This window comes from Mesoplodon densirostris, chromosome 10 (assembly GCF_025265405.1).
Source record: "Mesoplodon densirostris isolate mMesDen1 chromosome 10, mMesDen1 primary haplotype, whole genome shotgun sequence".
Lineage (NCBI taxonomy): Eukaryota > Metazoa > Chordata > Mammalia > Artiodactyla > Ziphiidae > Mesoplodon > Mesoplodon densirostris.
This window is the reverse complement of record NC_082670.1, coordinates 38,452,009-38,468,852: the sequence shown is the minus strand read 5'-3', so window position 1 is coordinate 38,468,852 and position 16,844 is coordinate 38,452,009. Positions and strand designations below refer to the sequence as shown.

Genomic DNA, 16,844 nt, shown 5'->3' with positions numbered 1-16,844 from the left:
TCCCACTTCCTTGTTCACTACTTTTAGAAATTGGTATGTCTCCATAAGCATTCAGGAACTTTGCACAACACTTGCTTTTGTCCACTGTTGCAAAATTTATTTCGAAAACCTTTCTGTATGTGATGAGTTGGAATTTGACAATTGGTTTTCATGGATTGGTCTTTTGGGCTTCATGGAAACAACATATAGTGATTAGGTTAGTTCCTGCCAGACACATCTGCCATGAATAATGTGGTTCAGCTGATTTGATTGGAGCCTAGCAGCAATGTTTGATAGTTATCACTATATAGACTGATTAACCTTATGTACTTGTATAATGTCTTGACAGTCTCTCCCTGTGTCTGGAAACTTTAGGGATAAAATGGATGTGGTCTCTGATGGGGAGGGAACTTAAAGGGAATTACACAGGGGTAGAATATTCTTTTTTCTTTTTAAAAAAAATAAATTTATTTTATTTATTAATTTTTGGCTGCATTGGGTCTTCGTTACTGTGTGTGGACTTTCTCTAGTTGTGGCGAGTGGGGGCTCCTCTTCATTGCAGTGCGTGGGCTTCTCATTGCAGTGGCTTCTCTTGTTGTGGAGCACGGGCTCTAGGCGCGTGGGCTTCAGTAGTTGTGGCACGTGGGTTCAGTAGTTGTGGCTCACGGGCTCTAGAGCGCAGGCTCAGTAGTTGTGGCACACGGGCTTAGTTGCTCCGTGGCATGCGGGGTCTTCTTGGACCAGGGCTCAAACCCACGTCCCCTGCATTGGCAGGCGGATTCTTAACCACTGTGCCACCAGGGAAGCCCAGTGGTAGAATATTCTAACTAAAAACATGCTCGCTCTCTCAGGCTCTGCAGTTAGTGGTCTTCTGGCTGTATAGGGTTTTTTAAGTTATTGGTAACCATTTAAACACAATACTTACACTTGAAATTACTATGTTTGCTTTGGTAATACTGCTTAACATCTTTGTGAACTAGCACAGACATTAGAGAGTTAAGATTTTTAGGTTTTATATCAAGACAAATTAGGGTAGATTTCTAGGTAGAATCATGCAGAACAGTGTTTCCTTATTTTACCTTTTCTCCTTAAAAATATTTTTGAAAGTTGAAAGAATAATCCTCTTACTATTCAATGTCATAAAATGTAATTATTTGCAAAACAGTCTTATAAAACAAAAATTGGATTCCCTCTTCCTCAACCTGAGCCTTGCAAATTGTCATAATTGGTATTATGGATATGGCAACCATTATCCCAGATTTTCTGGGGGAAGTTCTGATTTCACAATATTAACCAGTTATTCACAACATTCTCGTATTTGTCGGATTTTGTATCAATTTGGGGTTAAAAAAATACAGTGACTGTGATTAGGATGGAATATTGCAACATTTATAAAACTTAAAAGAAATCATTCTCTTGACTTAAATTCTCTGTCAACTGGAAGAATTTGGAGGCAGTATGGGCTGTGATTTAAGATCATAGTCTCTGAGATCAAACAGTTTCGGATTCAGCCCCTGACATTACCACTCTTTTAACCTTGAGCAGGTTATATATACTCGTTCTGTCTTGTGTTTCCTCCTCAGCGAAATGGGAATACTAATGGAACTTAACTTACAGCGTTGTTGGGAAGAGTGTATGAGACACGGGCATAATAAATAGTACTTGACACAGAATAAGCACGAATGCCTTTGATTATGTCATGTTGAGCTTGGAGCATCTCTTAAATCAGAGCAACCTTTATGAAAACATTTCCAAAAATCTAATATAGTCTTTAAGTGACACTTAGAGTATACTCTTTCCTCAAGGCAATATAAACATGCAAGTTTTAAAAATATGAAGGGCTAAAAAATCTAACTTAAAGTTACATCTATGCTAAATCCTATTGCTCTTCATCAAATTGGGAACTGACTGTAGCAGCCCAACAGGTAAATTAGGAAACAGAAAAAAAAAATTTTAATTCTTCTTTGAGGAAAGAAAGTAATAAATGTGGTGGTGTGTGTGTGTGTGTAAAGAGAGGTTATACACATATATAGTCATGTAAGACGTTAATAGTATATTTAAATTTACTGACCTGGTTTCTTTTCTTCCAAATTTATCAAAAATAAAAATTGAAATGAAATGAAATCAGCATTTTTTATAGCTCAACTGATATACATTATTATTCAGCCTCAGGAATGGGTAATGATTCTCATACTAGATAAAACCTAACTGAATTTTTAAAAACTCTGCTTCTTTAGTACTGATTGTGGTTTTTATGTTCCCATAGCATTGTGATAGAGTAATGAGTGAGTAAGGCATTGCATCTAGAATATCTGTGGTGAACCTGTTGGACTTGAATGTAATCATTCCCTAATCTTACCATGTAAGGACAGGATACATATCCAGCAGCACACCTGTGGGGAGAAGTTCTAGAATGTCTTATCTTGCTTGCAGATAAATTGTGTTCCTCCTTCCTTTAAAGTAAATGCAGGAATATTATCAGTGAACAATATCCTTTTACCAGTCATTCCTGAAAAAGGAGAGGTATAATTTGAAAATTTAAAGATACTCCTATTTTATTTATTTATTTTTTAATTGAGGTATAGTTGATTTACAATGTTGTGTTAGTTTCTGGTGTACAGCAGAATACTGTACAGCAATATTCTGTTTATTTATATACATATATTTCTGAATCACTAATCCAAAACTCCTAATTTATCCCTCCCCCCCATGGTAATCATAAATTTGTTTTCTATGTCTGTGAGTCTGCTTCTGTTTTGTAAATAAGTTCATTTGAAGATACTCCTATTTTAGACCCTACAACTTGGAGGATATATAATGAGGTGAAAAATGTAATGGTGGATTTAAAAATATGGCCATGCATTTAGTTATACTGTGTATTTCTCATGCAATAATATCATTTTTAAGAAAAATGATACTAACACATATATCATTCTAATCTCCATTTTTGTTTCTTTTTTCTTTTCTTTAGAGAACCTAGGAAAAGATGTCAAGTAGGAACTAGTATAAAAATTTTCAGAAAAATAGACGACAGGTAGTAAAGTTAGAATAGTGATGTTGGAAACAAGCCGCACATGAGTAGCTACTAAGCTTTTAGCTGTCACTGCGGTACTTACTGAGTGGACTTCTAACAGTCTTATGAAGATCAGAGCTTTCTTAGGGTTCTGGATTATTGTGTAACTGTCCATTAATTTCTAGGTACCTGGTGACCCATCTCATGGGGGCAGATCTGAACAACATTGTGAAATGTCAGAAGCTTACGGATGACCATGTTCAGTTCCTTATCTACCAGATTCTCCGAGGTCTCAAGGTACAGACAGTATTAGTAATAATTTTGAGGAATGAATTCTCTCTCTCCCTCTCTCCCTTCTATTTAGGGCGTAAGGGAAAACAAACAAAACTTTTCTTATGGAAAATTTCAAATACAGAAATCACAAGTGCAATCATAGTATAATGAACCCCTGTGTTTACTCAGCAACCACAATTACCAACATATGGTTAATCTTGTTTCTTTTGTATTCCCCCAAACCCTGGATTATTTTAAGGCAAGTCTAGACATCATATCACTCCACCCATCAATACTTCTGTAGGCATGTCTGAGAGTTAAAGACTCCTCATTATTACATCTAAACAATAATAATAATTTCTTGATGTAATCTAATATCTGGTCAGTGTCATGTTGAAACTTTGAAAACATCCTCAAGAAGACTAATTTATTTGTGGCAGGGGCAGTTTTTAAATTAAACCACCTTTAATATTTAGCATCTTTGAGTCCTTATTGTGCTCCAGAGCACCTACCAGGAAACAGGTTGAAAGCTCTATGTCACTCATACTCCAGCTCTGTGAACAGGGTTGATGGTGTGGAAATCATAGTTATGATAAATGTACAGACTACTGATAATTACTTGTTCTGATTTCTAATCCTGCTGTTAATTCTAGCATTTCTTATTGACTCATAAAAATGTACTTCAAATATGTCATATGACAGTAGGAGGCTGGACATAACTAACTGATTTTTTGCTTTTTCACAGTATATACATTCAGCCGACATAATTCACAGGGTAGGTGTTGTCTTTTGATTAAATTATTGGGGTGCTGGTGGGTGGGGAGACTGGCAAGAACCTAATCTAAGCTTATTTTAGCCATTGAAATATTGAGTGATTGCAACTTTGCTCTAGGTTTAACTAAAGATCGAAGATGTATAGTTTTTACCTATTTAAGGCTAATGAGGACTAGATAGTGACTATGGAATGGAGATTGTTTATAGCTAGATGAAGTCTTTTTTTTTTAATTTATTTGTTTATTTTTGGCTGCGTTGGGTCTTCGTTGCTGCACGGGCTTTCTCTAGTTGTGGTGAGCGGGGGCTACTCTTTGTTGTGGTGCACGGGCTTCTCATTGTGGAGCACAGGCTCTAGGCGTGTGGGCTTCAGTAGTTGTGGCATGTGGGCTCAGTAGTTGTGGCTCGCCGGCTCTAGAGCGCAGGCTCAGTAGTTGTGGCGCACTGGCTTAGTTGCTCCGCGGCATGTGGGATCTTCCTGGACTAGGGCTTGAACCCATGTCCCCTGCATTGGCAGGCGGATTCTTAACCACTGCGCCACCAGGGAAGCCCTAGGTGAAGTCTTTTATGTTTAGCTCTTCATCATTACCTTTAGGAAGAGAATTTACCATGTGTCATAAAGTTGATCCTGTTCTCTCTTACTTGCTTCCTAGGACCTAAAACCTAGTAATCTAGCTGTGAATGAAGACTGTGAGCTGAAGGTAGGATGAAGTGACAGTGGTAATTGTTTCACCTTGTAACTATATGTTTAACTAACCAGGCAAATTTATATAGGGGATGTGTTTATAAAGCCATGACTTTTAATCTGAAAATTCTTATTGTCTTTAGGAATATCATTAGACTTTGAAATTTAAACCAGAGATTTAGTAAGCTTTAGTTTAAGTGATATTGAAGGTAGTGTCAGGTGTCTTTTTTTCATTCTAAAATAAAGTTAAATTGAAATTTAATATATTAGTTATAATAAAGGAGAATTATAGTGTGAATATCAAGTAAGCAGTCCTCTTGAAGAGTAACTATTAGATTTTATGGGTTTCTAAGAGAAAAAAATGGCAGAAACACACTTATTCAAAATAATTCAAATAAGAGATAAATAATCTATAAAGAGCAAGCAACTCTGGAATTTTTTGTTTCATTTCTTTTTTTACTCAATTTTTTGGAAACATAATTTACAATAAAATCCAACACTTTAAGTATATATTTGACAAACTTATATAGCTATGTAACCACCAACACAGTTATGATAAAGAACCTGTCCATCACTCCAGAAAGTTCCCTTGTGCCCCCTTCCTAGCCAGTCCCCACACCTCTACCCCTAACCCTCGCTTCAGACAACAACTGATCTGCTTTCTGACACTATAGAGTAGATTTATCTTTTCTGGAGTTTCATACAAGTGGAATCATACAGTATTTTTCTATGTGTGTCTGACTTTTGCTTAGTATAATATTATTGAGATCCATCTGTATTGTGTGTATCAGTAGTTCATTCCTTTTTGTTGCTGAATAGATCCATTTTATGATTATACCACAATGTATTTATCCATCCACCTATTGATAGACATGTGCTTCAATTCCATTTCAGGACTGTGTAAAGCTGCTATGAATATTCATGTGCAAGCCTTTCTGTGGCACATATATTTTCATTGCTCTTGGATAAATGCCTAGCAGTGGCATTTTTGTTTTGCTTTTTGTAATTTCATCTTTTTTAAGTTCTTGCTGTGTTCCCCATGCATTCTAAGCATGGACCAGGAAATATGTTTATGAAAGTGCTATATTCTCGCTTTTTATAAGGCACTGGAGTTTTTTCCCTCCTGCTTTACAAGCCTTAGGAGTTTGTTCCAGTGCCTGATTTCTCTTCTCTCCCTTAGATCTTGGATTTTGGACTGGCTCGACATACAGATGATGAAATGACAGGCTATGTAGCCACTAGGTGGTACAGGGCTCCTGAGATCATGCTGAACTGGATGCATTACAACCAGACAGGTACTACTTGCACTTGTATTTAGGACCTTATTAATACTATGTTGTGTGTATTTGGGGTTCTCAGAAGTGGAGATGGCAGGAGTAGGAAGAAGCATTTTTTTTCTTCCCTCAGTGATCATTTTAAGTCCACGAATAGAAAAATATTTCAGTTGCTCAGATAGAGAAAGTGGGGTTTTTCAAACTTTGTGATTTAGCAGTTGGCTTTTTATTTATTTATTTATTTATTTTTTGCGGTACGCGGGCCTCTCACTGTTGTGGCCTCTCCCATTGTGGAGCACAGGCTCCGGACACGCAGGCTCAGTGGCTGTGGCTCACGGGCCCAGCCGCTCCGCGGCGTGTGGGATCTTCCCGGACCGGGGCACGAACCCGTGTCCCCTGCATCAGCAGGCAGACTCTCAACCACTGCGCCACCAGGGAAGCCCTGGCTTTTTACTTATTTAATTTTCAGCATATTCTCTGAGTACTTCTGCCTGAAGACATTGGGTTTATAATATTAACCTCTCAATATTACTTGGGAGAATCCATCATTTCTACCAGTAAGAAACCTTTGCCCCTTTGTGAACAGCTTATTTCTCTTGCTATAACTATGTTTTGACTTAGCCCACTCATGAAGCCCTTTAATGTGGTAAAGGTCTTAGCTTATTTATTTCTATTAAAATGAGTATGATTGTTGAACCTCGGATGTCTTAAATATTAATTTGAGTATTTCGCCCCTTAACTATAGTTCCATTTATAGCCAAGTATGATAATAGTGACATTGTATTACTTTTATTTCTCTTTAATTTTGCCAGTTGATATTTGGTCAGTGGGATGCATAATGGCTGAGCTGTTGACTGGAAGAACATTGTTTCCTGGTACAGACCGTATCCTTTAAAAAGTTTTGTGTTCTTGTTTCTTGTCTGTATTTTGGTGTCCATGGTAGTATATTACTTTTACCTATCTCTAGGAAGGGCCTTCAGTTACTTGCTTTTATAGTCCAGATATGCATTGTGAGATCTGCCCTCTTGCTGAGTATCTTGCCTTGCCAAGAAAGAGGCTTCACTTTATTTTGAGAGTTGCAAAAATTCCTCATAATCTGGAAAGCCCTTTAAATCTTCCATATGTCATCTTTTTTTGCAGCAAGTTCCTTATTAATCTTCCCACAGCCCTTCTGCAACCTGAGTGTATTGGTGAGAAGTTCTAGATCTCAATGACTGGTTTAGTCTTCGTTGCACCAGTGCTCAATGAACACAAGATAACCATTTATAAATTGGAGATATCTTGCTTGTATGTTTGATTTACATATTAAAAAGGCTGTATTTGGTCCTTGTAATGATACACCTGCTGACTCGTTTTGTTTGTTGTCTAACAACAAATAATAAAAGCAAGGAGATAAGGTCACCCTGTCGTGTGCCTCTTTTTCCCCTCAGCATGACTTTATTTTTATCCCAGATTGTAGCCAAACCTTAATTTACTTCCAGAGTTATTGTCTAGTTTATGGTTTATCATGGCCTCTTTATTTTAGCCCCTTTCCTGTCTGCTGCATGCCCATTTCACAGTTTAGTAATAATACCATCAAAATGTGATTTGTTGTAACTCCCATCAGTTCCACTGGCGGAAGATGTTTAGGCAAGAAAGAATTTGGAAATATATGTCCAGAATTAGGTTTGTAGATTTTTGTAAAATTCATTTGACTAGCCCTCTGTGGGTTTGGTTGAGCTTTTAGAGATGCTGCAATTGCCTTTGTTCTATCATGGTTAGAGACCTAAAAGCTGTTTTAGCACCTCACCTAAGCAAACTCATTGAGTTTGTAAACCAGATTGTCAGTTCACTGGCTTACATTTGGGATAATACTTCTGTGGTGACTGTGATGTTCATGTTATCGATCCACATATTCTATCTTCTGCTAGAGTGTACTTTCCTAATGAACTGAAAAACCTCTTCCCTCAGCCATTTATTTCCCTCTGAATATTACTGGATTGATACAGAGTATAGTCTCCTTATATAGCTCACCTTATTCCTCCTCATCCCCAGATTCTAATTTTAATACCTAGTGTTTCTCCTTTGTCCTTTGCTTCATTTACCTTATACTTGTTTCTTAGAAATTTGATATATGCATTATAGTCCAAGCTAAGAGAATTAGGGAAAATTTGTAATTTTCCTTTTCCTCAGGTACATACCTTAGAGTCCCATTCTTTAGTCTGTCCTCCCAAGCACACTGCTCTGATGCTCTCCTCTGTTCCCCCTCTTCTTCCTCTTCTTTGTATCTGTATCTCCATCTACAGTCAGTCGTGGACACTCATACCTACATAGACACAGAAAGTGGTAGAGAGAGACAGACAGTAGAGCATACTGGTTAAGAGCACATGCTCTGGAATCAGACTTACAGGGTTGAGATCTTACTTAGCTCTTATTTACTCCCAGCTCTGTGACTTTGAGCAAGTTGTCTAACCTCTGTCTCTCGGTTTCCTTAACTATAAAATACTGATAATAGTACATACCTCATAAGGTGGTTGTGAGAATTCAGTGAGATGAAATCTGGAACGTACTTAGAACAGAGCCTGCCAACAGATGTTAGCCATCATCTTCATCAGTGATCTTTGATAAGCAGTTTCTCCCTTCATCTTCCCACTTTATTGTCTACTTGTGAATCATTTAAAGGCTAGTTTTTTGTTTTATTTAAATTCTGTAACAGGTAGTAAAGGATGGATCCCCTTGGCAGGCTACTGGTAGAAAGGTTTCAAAGCAGTTGTGTGTGTCCTATGGTCCTATCTGAAGGACAGCTGCCTACTGATGGCTTGACCCTTTTAAAATGCTAACTTTCAGCCTCTAAGAAGTCTTCTCTTTTTTAAAAAAAATAAATTTTATTTATTTATTTATTTATTTATTTTTGGCTGCATTGGGGTCTTCGTTGCTGCGGGCGGGCTTTCTGTAGTTGCGGTGAGTGGGGGGGCTACTCTTCGTTGCAGTGAGAGGGCTTCTCATTACAGTGGCTTCTCTTGTTGCAGAGCATGGGCTCTAGGCATGTGGGCTTCAGTAGTTGTGGCTCGTGGGCTCGAGTGCAGGCCCTGTAGTTGTGGCGTACAGGCTTAGTTGCTCCGCAGCATGTGGGATCTTCCTGGACAAGGGCTCAAACCCGTGTCCGCTGCACTGGTAGGCGGATTCTTAACCACTGCACCACCAGGGAAGCCCTAGAAGTCTTCCCTTTTATGCATACTTCTCTTCCTTCTATGAACTTTAGGTAGAAAACCTAGCATTTAAACTTTTTACTAGGAGATTCTCTTTTTAATATATGAGAATTCATTTCAAAATTCTTATTTTAGTAATACACTGTTTCTTTCCTACTTGACTCCTTCAGACAGATGTTCTCCTGGATCGGAACATTCAGATTCAGAGGATTGTATTTGTAATATACATAACTCCCTTCTTGTCAGTTGCCATCTATGTGGATATAGCTTTGGTTGCCTGACAAAGGGAGAGGAAAGTGTTTTCTATTACTTTTTCAAATTCCCAGTTGATTCTAGTGTGCAGCCAGGGTTGAGTACAACTAGAGTTTACCCCGGTTGGATTTTAGTTTTAATTTTTCAGGCTAACCCTGAAAAAGTTACTTAGTTAGCAGTTTTTCCTCATTTTTTTTTTAAAGTACCAATGAGATCAGAAAAATTAAGAATTTAGAATTATCCACTTGGGGACCTAGAAAGATGTTAGAAAACATCTAGTTGAATCCTCTGTTTTTATAGATAAGGAAACTAAGAACCCAGAAAAGATAGATACAAACCTCTGATCTGACTCAGGTATTAGTTTCTTTCCAATATTCTACTTGTTTGCCTGTTCTCCTAATTTCTGAAACTCATTTTCTTAAAACCTTTGCAGAATGTGCTGGCCCCACACACTCTTCTGTTGCCCAGAAAAGCATGCAGCTACTGCTTATTTATGATTTTAAGATGCAGCTGAATGCTGAGGCAACCTCTAGACTATGCTCTTTATTTGAGTGCACAGTTTTCTCCCTATTTTCCTCAATTATTTATCTTGCATTTGGAACTGATGGTTTTAGCTTCTAGTTAAGAACTATCTAATAGAACTTTCTGTAGGCTTACAAATGGTTTATGTATGTACTGTCCAATATGGCTGTTGGTAGCTACCAGCCACATGTGGATATTGAGCACTTAAAATGTGGCCAGTGAAACTTAGAAACTGAATTAAAAATATTTTTGTGGTTAAGCATATAAACATAAAATTTGCCATTTTAACTTTTTTTTATTGTGGTAAAATAAACATAACATGAAATTTACCATTTTAACCCTTTTAAAGTATACAGTCCAGTGGCACTAATTATATTCATAAAATTGTGCACCCACCACCACTATGTTCAAAACATTTTCATCACCCCAACAGAAATTGTACCCATTAAACAAAAACTCCCCATTCTTCCCTCCCACAGCCTGTGGTTATCTCTCTTCTACTTTCTGTCTCTATGAATTTGCTTATTCTAAATATTTAATATTAAGTGGAACCACACAATATTTGTCCTTTTTTGTCTGAATTATTTCACTTACCTTGTTTTCAAGGTTCATCCATATTGTAGCATGGATCATAACTTCATTCCTTTTTATGGCTGAATACTATTCCATTGTAGAGCTATACCATATTTTATTTATCCATTCATCTGTTCATAGACACTTGTGTTGTTTCCACCTTTTGGCTATTGTGAATAGTGCTTCAGTGAACACTGACATACAAGTATCTCTTTGAGTCCTTGCTTTCACTTCTGTTGGATATATATCTAGGAGTGGAATTGTTGAGTCATATGGTAATTCTGTATTTAACTTTTTGAGGAGCAGTCATTGTTTCCCAAGCAGTTTCACCATTTTACATGCCCACCAGTGATGTATGAGCAATTTCTCCACATCTTCACCAACATTTCTTCCTTCCTTTCTCCTTCCCTCCCTCCCTTCCATCCTTCCTTCTTCCCTTCCTCCCATCCTTCTTCTTTTTTAAATTATAGCCATCCTAGTGGGTATGAAGTGGTATCTTTTTGTGGTTTTGATTTGCATTTCGTTAATGACTAATAATGTTGAGTATCTCCCTGTGTTTACTGGCCGTTTGTATGTCTTCTTTGTAGAAATATCTGTTTGAGACCTTTACCCATCTTTTAATTGGGTTGTCTTTTTGTTGTTGAGTTTTAGGAGTTCTTTATATATTTTAGATATTGCGCCTTCACCATATATATGATTTGCAGATATTTTCTCCCATCTGTGGGCTGTCTATTCACTTTTTTGATAATGTCCTTTGATTTGCAAAAGTTTTAATTTTGATGAAGTTCCAATTTATCTATTTTTTTTCTTTTGTTGTTCATGCTTTTAGTGTCATTTCTAAGAATGTATTACCAAATTCAAGATTATGAAGATTTACTGTATTTTCTACTAAGAGTTTTGTGGGTGTACCTCTTATACTTAGGTCTTTGATCCATTTTGAGTTAATTTTTGTATACAATGTGAGGTAGGGGTCCAACTTTATACTTTTGCATGTGGAAATTCAGTTGTCCTAGTACCATTTATTGAAGAGACTATCCTCTCCCACTGAATGGGTTTGGCATTTCTGTCAAAGATCATTTCTATTCCATTGGTCTATATGTCTATCCTTATAGCAGTACCACACTGTTTTGATTACTCTAGCTTTATAGTAAGTTTTGAAATCAAGAAGTGTTAAGTCCTTCAACTTTGCTCTCATTTTCAAGATTTTTTTTTTCTCTTTGGGCTCCCTTATAATTCCATATGAAATTGAGGATTGGCTTTTCCATTTCTGCAAAGAAGGCTGTTGAAGTTTTGCTCGCGATTGTGTTGTATTTTTAGATCACTTTGGGTAATATTGACATCTTAACAATATTAAGTCTTCCCATTCATGAATATGAGATGTCGTTCCACTTATTTAGGTCTCCTTTCATTTCTTTCAGCAATGTTTTATAATTTTCAGTGGACAAGTTTTTCACTTTCTTGGTTAAAGTTATTCTTAGGTATTTTCCTAGCATCTTTAAGATGGTATTTTAAATAGAATTACTTTCTGAATTTCCTTTTTGGTTTGTTCATTGTTGGTGTGTAGAAACACAACTGGTTTTTGTTTGTTGATCTTGTAGCCTGCAACTTTGCATAGCTGAAAGCTGAGAGCTCTAGTAGCTTTTTTGTGGATTCTTTGGTATTTTCTATATGTAGGATCATGGCATCTGCAAATAGAGATAGTTTTACTTCTTCCTTTCCAATTTAGATGCTTTTATTTTTTTCTCGTTTCTAATTACTCTGACCAGAACTTCCAGTATAATGTTGAATAGCAGTGGTGAAAGTGGGCAGCTTTCTCTTGCTCTTATCTTTCAGCCTTGAGTATAATTTAGCTCTGCATTTTTCATAAATACTCTTTATCATGGCAAGGAGTTCTCTTCTGAATAGTTTTGTAGTTTCATAAAACTCATAGTTTTATGAGTGTATTTATCTGAATTTTAAATTTTCTTTAGATTACATTTAAATTTAATCACATGTGATTATTGGTATTGTATTGGACTATGCAGTTTTAGATCTTGACAAATCATCTTCCTATAATACCTTTTTCTCATTTTTTTTTGCGATTAGTCTTCTTGAGAGAATCTTTTGTTACTAGTTGTTAATAATTCCTGGAGTTCCCCTAAATATATAAGATATACTAATTTTTGTCTTAAAGCTAATTATGTTTTTAGGTTAGAAATTATTCTCATTTGTGACTTTGCAAAACCCTTCCAACTAGCTCAAAAATAGTACTCTTTTTTTTTTTTAAAGAATGGAGCCCTTCCTCATAAGTCTAGTTGACTGGGTATATATATATATCAAGTGGACACACCTGAGAGAACTGTATAATAGAAGAGAGTGGGGACACAGAATGTGTCTTCAGGTATTATTTCAAAAACCATTGATTCTGAAAAGAGTAAGCCAATTAGAAAATATTACTACTAATGCTTGACAGTCTGCAGCCTAAGGAAGAGAGACAATGAGTTTCCTAGCCCTGTTGCACGTCAAATACTGTTTTCTTCCAGACATCTCAGCCTTGGCTTATTGTTTTCCTTTTCTAGGTAATCAAATGAATTTCATTCATGTGTAAAACTTTTCTTTCCTTCTTTCGTTTTAATAGAAATGGTAACTAGACATTAACTAGACATTATCATTAACTTCGACATTAACTAGAAGATAATGAGGCCCCTGCCATCAGCTTGCTGCCCTACTTTATATGAATTTTATTAGTGTTTACTGGCTCCTTAATTCTGCTTTATTTATTTCTTCTTTTGATTTTTTTCAAACATTTTATGAACTACTTCAGACATACAGAAAGACAAGGAATAATAAATGAACACCTATGTTTATATGACCCAGATTATGAGATAAAACATTGCCAGTAGAGTTAAAACTTCTGGTATACCCCTTCCTGTCACATCTACCCCTTTCTTTCAGACATTGGTTTCAAACATTCTCTCATTTTAAAATAACAGTTGTACTTCAGACACTAAAAGCAAGTGTCCTAATAAATGTTGAAGAAGAAAAATATTTTATTAGGTTATTTGCCTTTTCTTCTCTAACTTAAGAATATATTTCCCCATTTGAAAAGGCTAGAACTCTCAGGCTTGTCCACAAATCTAAAGTACCTTAAAATTTTTTCCTTGTATGACAGTGAAAATGCCTATTTTGATGACCAAGAAGAGAAGGAAGTAAGCTAAGTCCCATTCTAGTCCACCTGTCTGTCACCAGGGTATTTCCACAGGTCTTTGTTCCAGCTTTGCCTCATATGGATTTTTTTTTTTTTTTGAAGACTGTAGCTCATAAGCAGCAGTAGTCTCATGTAGGTTCTGCAAATGGTCCTCTTATTCATCTTCAACTCTCCAGCCTGCAGAGGTTTCCTAGGAGTTGCCTAGAACACTTAGAAGTGAATAGAATATCCCTCTTTTACTTTCCCTCTAAATACCCCATTACCCTTAAGTTTTTTTCCTTGCCTTTTTCATTCTGGTCACCTTTTACTTTTGTTACAGAGGACCTAGTCTAAAGAGTAACCTTAAGCCTAAGTTGTTTTAGGAAAAATAAGGAGATTTATGATTTAAATTTTGACATTGTGATTATTACAATTAAAACACATTTTTGACTAACAGTAAAAATATCTGCTATCTAGGGAAAAATGGGTTAAACCTGTTAAGAAGGATGGCTTGCTGTGGAAATAATTGTCATAATGTGGTAAATTTTGCTTTGCTCTGCTTATATAGCTACTTGAAGCTCCTTCTGGCCTTAACTGCCTGGACAAATTGTAGTGGCCTTACAGTAGCTGGTATTATTGGAAGACTGACCTGTATTTCAATGGATTTGCCAGCTCTTGGAGAACCTATGGTGATTTCCTATGAGGTTTGCATGCTTTGACTTCCTTCATGCAAGTGCTTTTAGCTACTAAGTAGATTTTTATTTTGCATTGTGTGTTTACTAATCTCCTAAGTATTGGCTGTCATGCTGTACCAGCTCTTTGTCCATACCCCTTACACACTCATCGCACTGTATTTGTATACTCTTTATGGTGTAAACACTTCAGATGGGGCGTTTGCATATGAAATGAAGCAACTTTTCTGGACTTCTTTTTTGTATATAGACTTTCCATTAGAGTATGGTCATTCTAGATTTCTCAGGGCAAGGCAGAGGGGTGGAGCTGAGTTGGAAAGCATATTACAGGAAGTCTTTTCAAGTTAATATTTATTGAGCTACTCAGTGGGAAGTGCTGGAGGTAAGATGGTACCTGTCCTCCAAACCAGAATGATCGTACTCAGGAGAAAGTGAGTTATAGGAGTCACTTGAACAAATGTCTGCTCTCTGCTTATAAAACAAGGTGCAGTGATAAGAATACTATAATAGAGGTATAAATAAGTTACTGAGAAGAAGCAGAAATTAATTCAAACTCAGGATATCCAGGAAGACTTCATGGCAGAGTTCTTGTTTGAGCAGGACTTTGAAGAGTAAATAGGGAAAGAAAAGGTTTGGTAGGAGGGGAGGTTGGAGGGTATTCCTCTCTATGACTTGGAGAAGTAAGAAGTTGGAAGCTTAAAAGTGCCTGGAATATTTGGTGTGAGTTGAAGCATTGAGTGCATTAAGGAATAATAGTTTGAGGGAGAATCAGAAAAGAGTCTTGATGCCAAATCAGGGAAGGCCGTGAATTTGAGGCTGAGGAATTGGGGCTTTATTCTTCAGGCCTGAGGTTGTTTCATACTGGCTGAGGCAGAAGAACGACATGGGGTCCCCCAGGTCATTGTTGTCATAAACACTGTGACCAGTGGAAGTGGCATACTTTTCAGGTATGTTGGGGTGAAGTTAAGACACTTGAGAAACTGCCCAGAGTCTTCCTCAGAGGGAGTATAAAACTTGATTCTCATTTTCAGTAGTCAGAAGTCTTCTATATAAGAGTGTCAATCTCACTAGTATTATTTCTAGAGATCAATTTTGATGCAGTTTTTGTAAAACTACCTGTTTGAGAATTCAAGTAGTCCAGTTTTTTCTCTCATATGTGATATATTTTATCTTGTGCGATAGCTACCCTGTTAAATTTGTTCCTTAAGAATGTGAGGAAACTAAATTTTTGTAAACTGAATCATTTCAAATGAGCAAAGAGGATCCTATACTAAATTCTGTTGTAATACAGTTAATTTGATTATTTTAGAGCAAGATGGTATCTGTCCCCACTGCCTGCTCCGTCCCCATTAATGTATGCTTTAAAATTGTTTTCTTGACAACACCTTGAATTAAGAAATCAGTATTGAAATTTTAGCCTCCAGAACACATTGACTTTTGCCATTTGCAGAGGACAAAATTTTCTACTATTCTTTTTTAAATTTTTATTTTATATTGGAGTATAGTTGATTTACAGTTATTCTCTACTATTCTTTTTTTTTTTTTTTTTTCTGGTACGCGGGCCTCTCACTGTTGTGGCCTTTCCCGTTGTGGACAGGCTTCGGACGCGCAGGCTCAGCGGCCGTGGCTCACAGGCCCAGCTGCTCCACGGCATGTGGGAATCCTCCCAGACCGGGACACGAACCCACATCCCCTGCACTGGCAGGCGGACTCTCAACCACTGCGCCACCAGGGAAGCCCTATTCTCTACTATTCTTAATTCAGAAGTAACTTCTGTGAGGGGACTTGCTTTTAATTTATTTTGTATGGAACATAAATTGTTTGAGTCTACGATGGGGTTCTGCAAACCTTTTCTTAAAGGGCCACATAGTAAATATTTTAGGCTTTGGGAACCATATGGTTTCTGTTGTAACCACTCAATTCTGCTGTGTAAGTTGAAAGCAGCCACAGACAATACATAAACAATGAGCATGGCTGTGTTCCAATACAACTTTATTTTCAAAACAGACAGCAGATTGGGGTTTGCTGACTCCTGTCTAGAATTTTGTTGTGTTTAAGCCAGTTTCATATCTGGAGAAAACAAGAGAATGGGACAGGATATTATTGCGTAACCAATTCCTGTAACTCAGGCAACTATGGCTTGCAGAGGCCATTATTTTTAAGTTACACTGTACTGCCTTCATATGTATAATCATAAACAAATAGTTTCTTGCATTCTCTCTCCTCTCCATCCTGCCGTACCTTCTTAAATATTTTGAGTGCCCACAACGTAGCGGATGTTAGGCTAAGCACTGGGGATAAGTGGTGAACAGGCAGAGCAGCCCCTCTCCTCATAGATCAGTAGAGGTGACAGACAATAAGCAAACTAAGCAATTATAGATTGTGACGAGCCCTGTGACGTTATCAAGCACTGTGCTGAGATGGAGAATAACAGGGAGGGCAGTGCTTCTTCCATA

At 37.0% G+C, this 16,844-nt stretch overlaps 1 protein-coding gene across 4 annotated transcripts in view; it reads left to right on the top strand.

The window, feature by feature from the left end:
- The window catches only part of MAPK14 (mitogen-activated protein kinase 14), a 71,676-nt gene that overhangs the window by 38,721 nt on the left and 16,111 nt on the right, over positions 1–16,844 (top strand). For all 4 annotated transcript variants that reach the window (XR_009533636.1, XM_060111268.1, XM_060111267.1 and 1 more), the window contains exons 4-8: positions 3,178–3,289; positions 4,011–4,040; positions 4,690–4,737; positions 5,902–6,016; positions 6,808–6,879. Coding sequence is in view for 3 of the 4 variants with exons in the window: in XM_060111268.1 (XP_059967251.1) it covers positions 3,178–3,289; positions 4,011–4,040; positions 4,690–4,737; positions 5,902–6,016; positions 6,808–6,879 (377 nt within the window). In the remaining variant the exon portion in view is untranslated. The remainder of the gene's footprint in view (positions 1–3,177; positions 3,290–4,010; positions 4,041–4,689; positions 4,738–5,901; positions 6,017–6,807; positions 6,880–16,844) is intronic.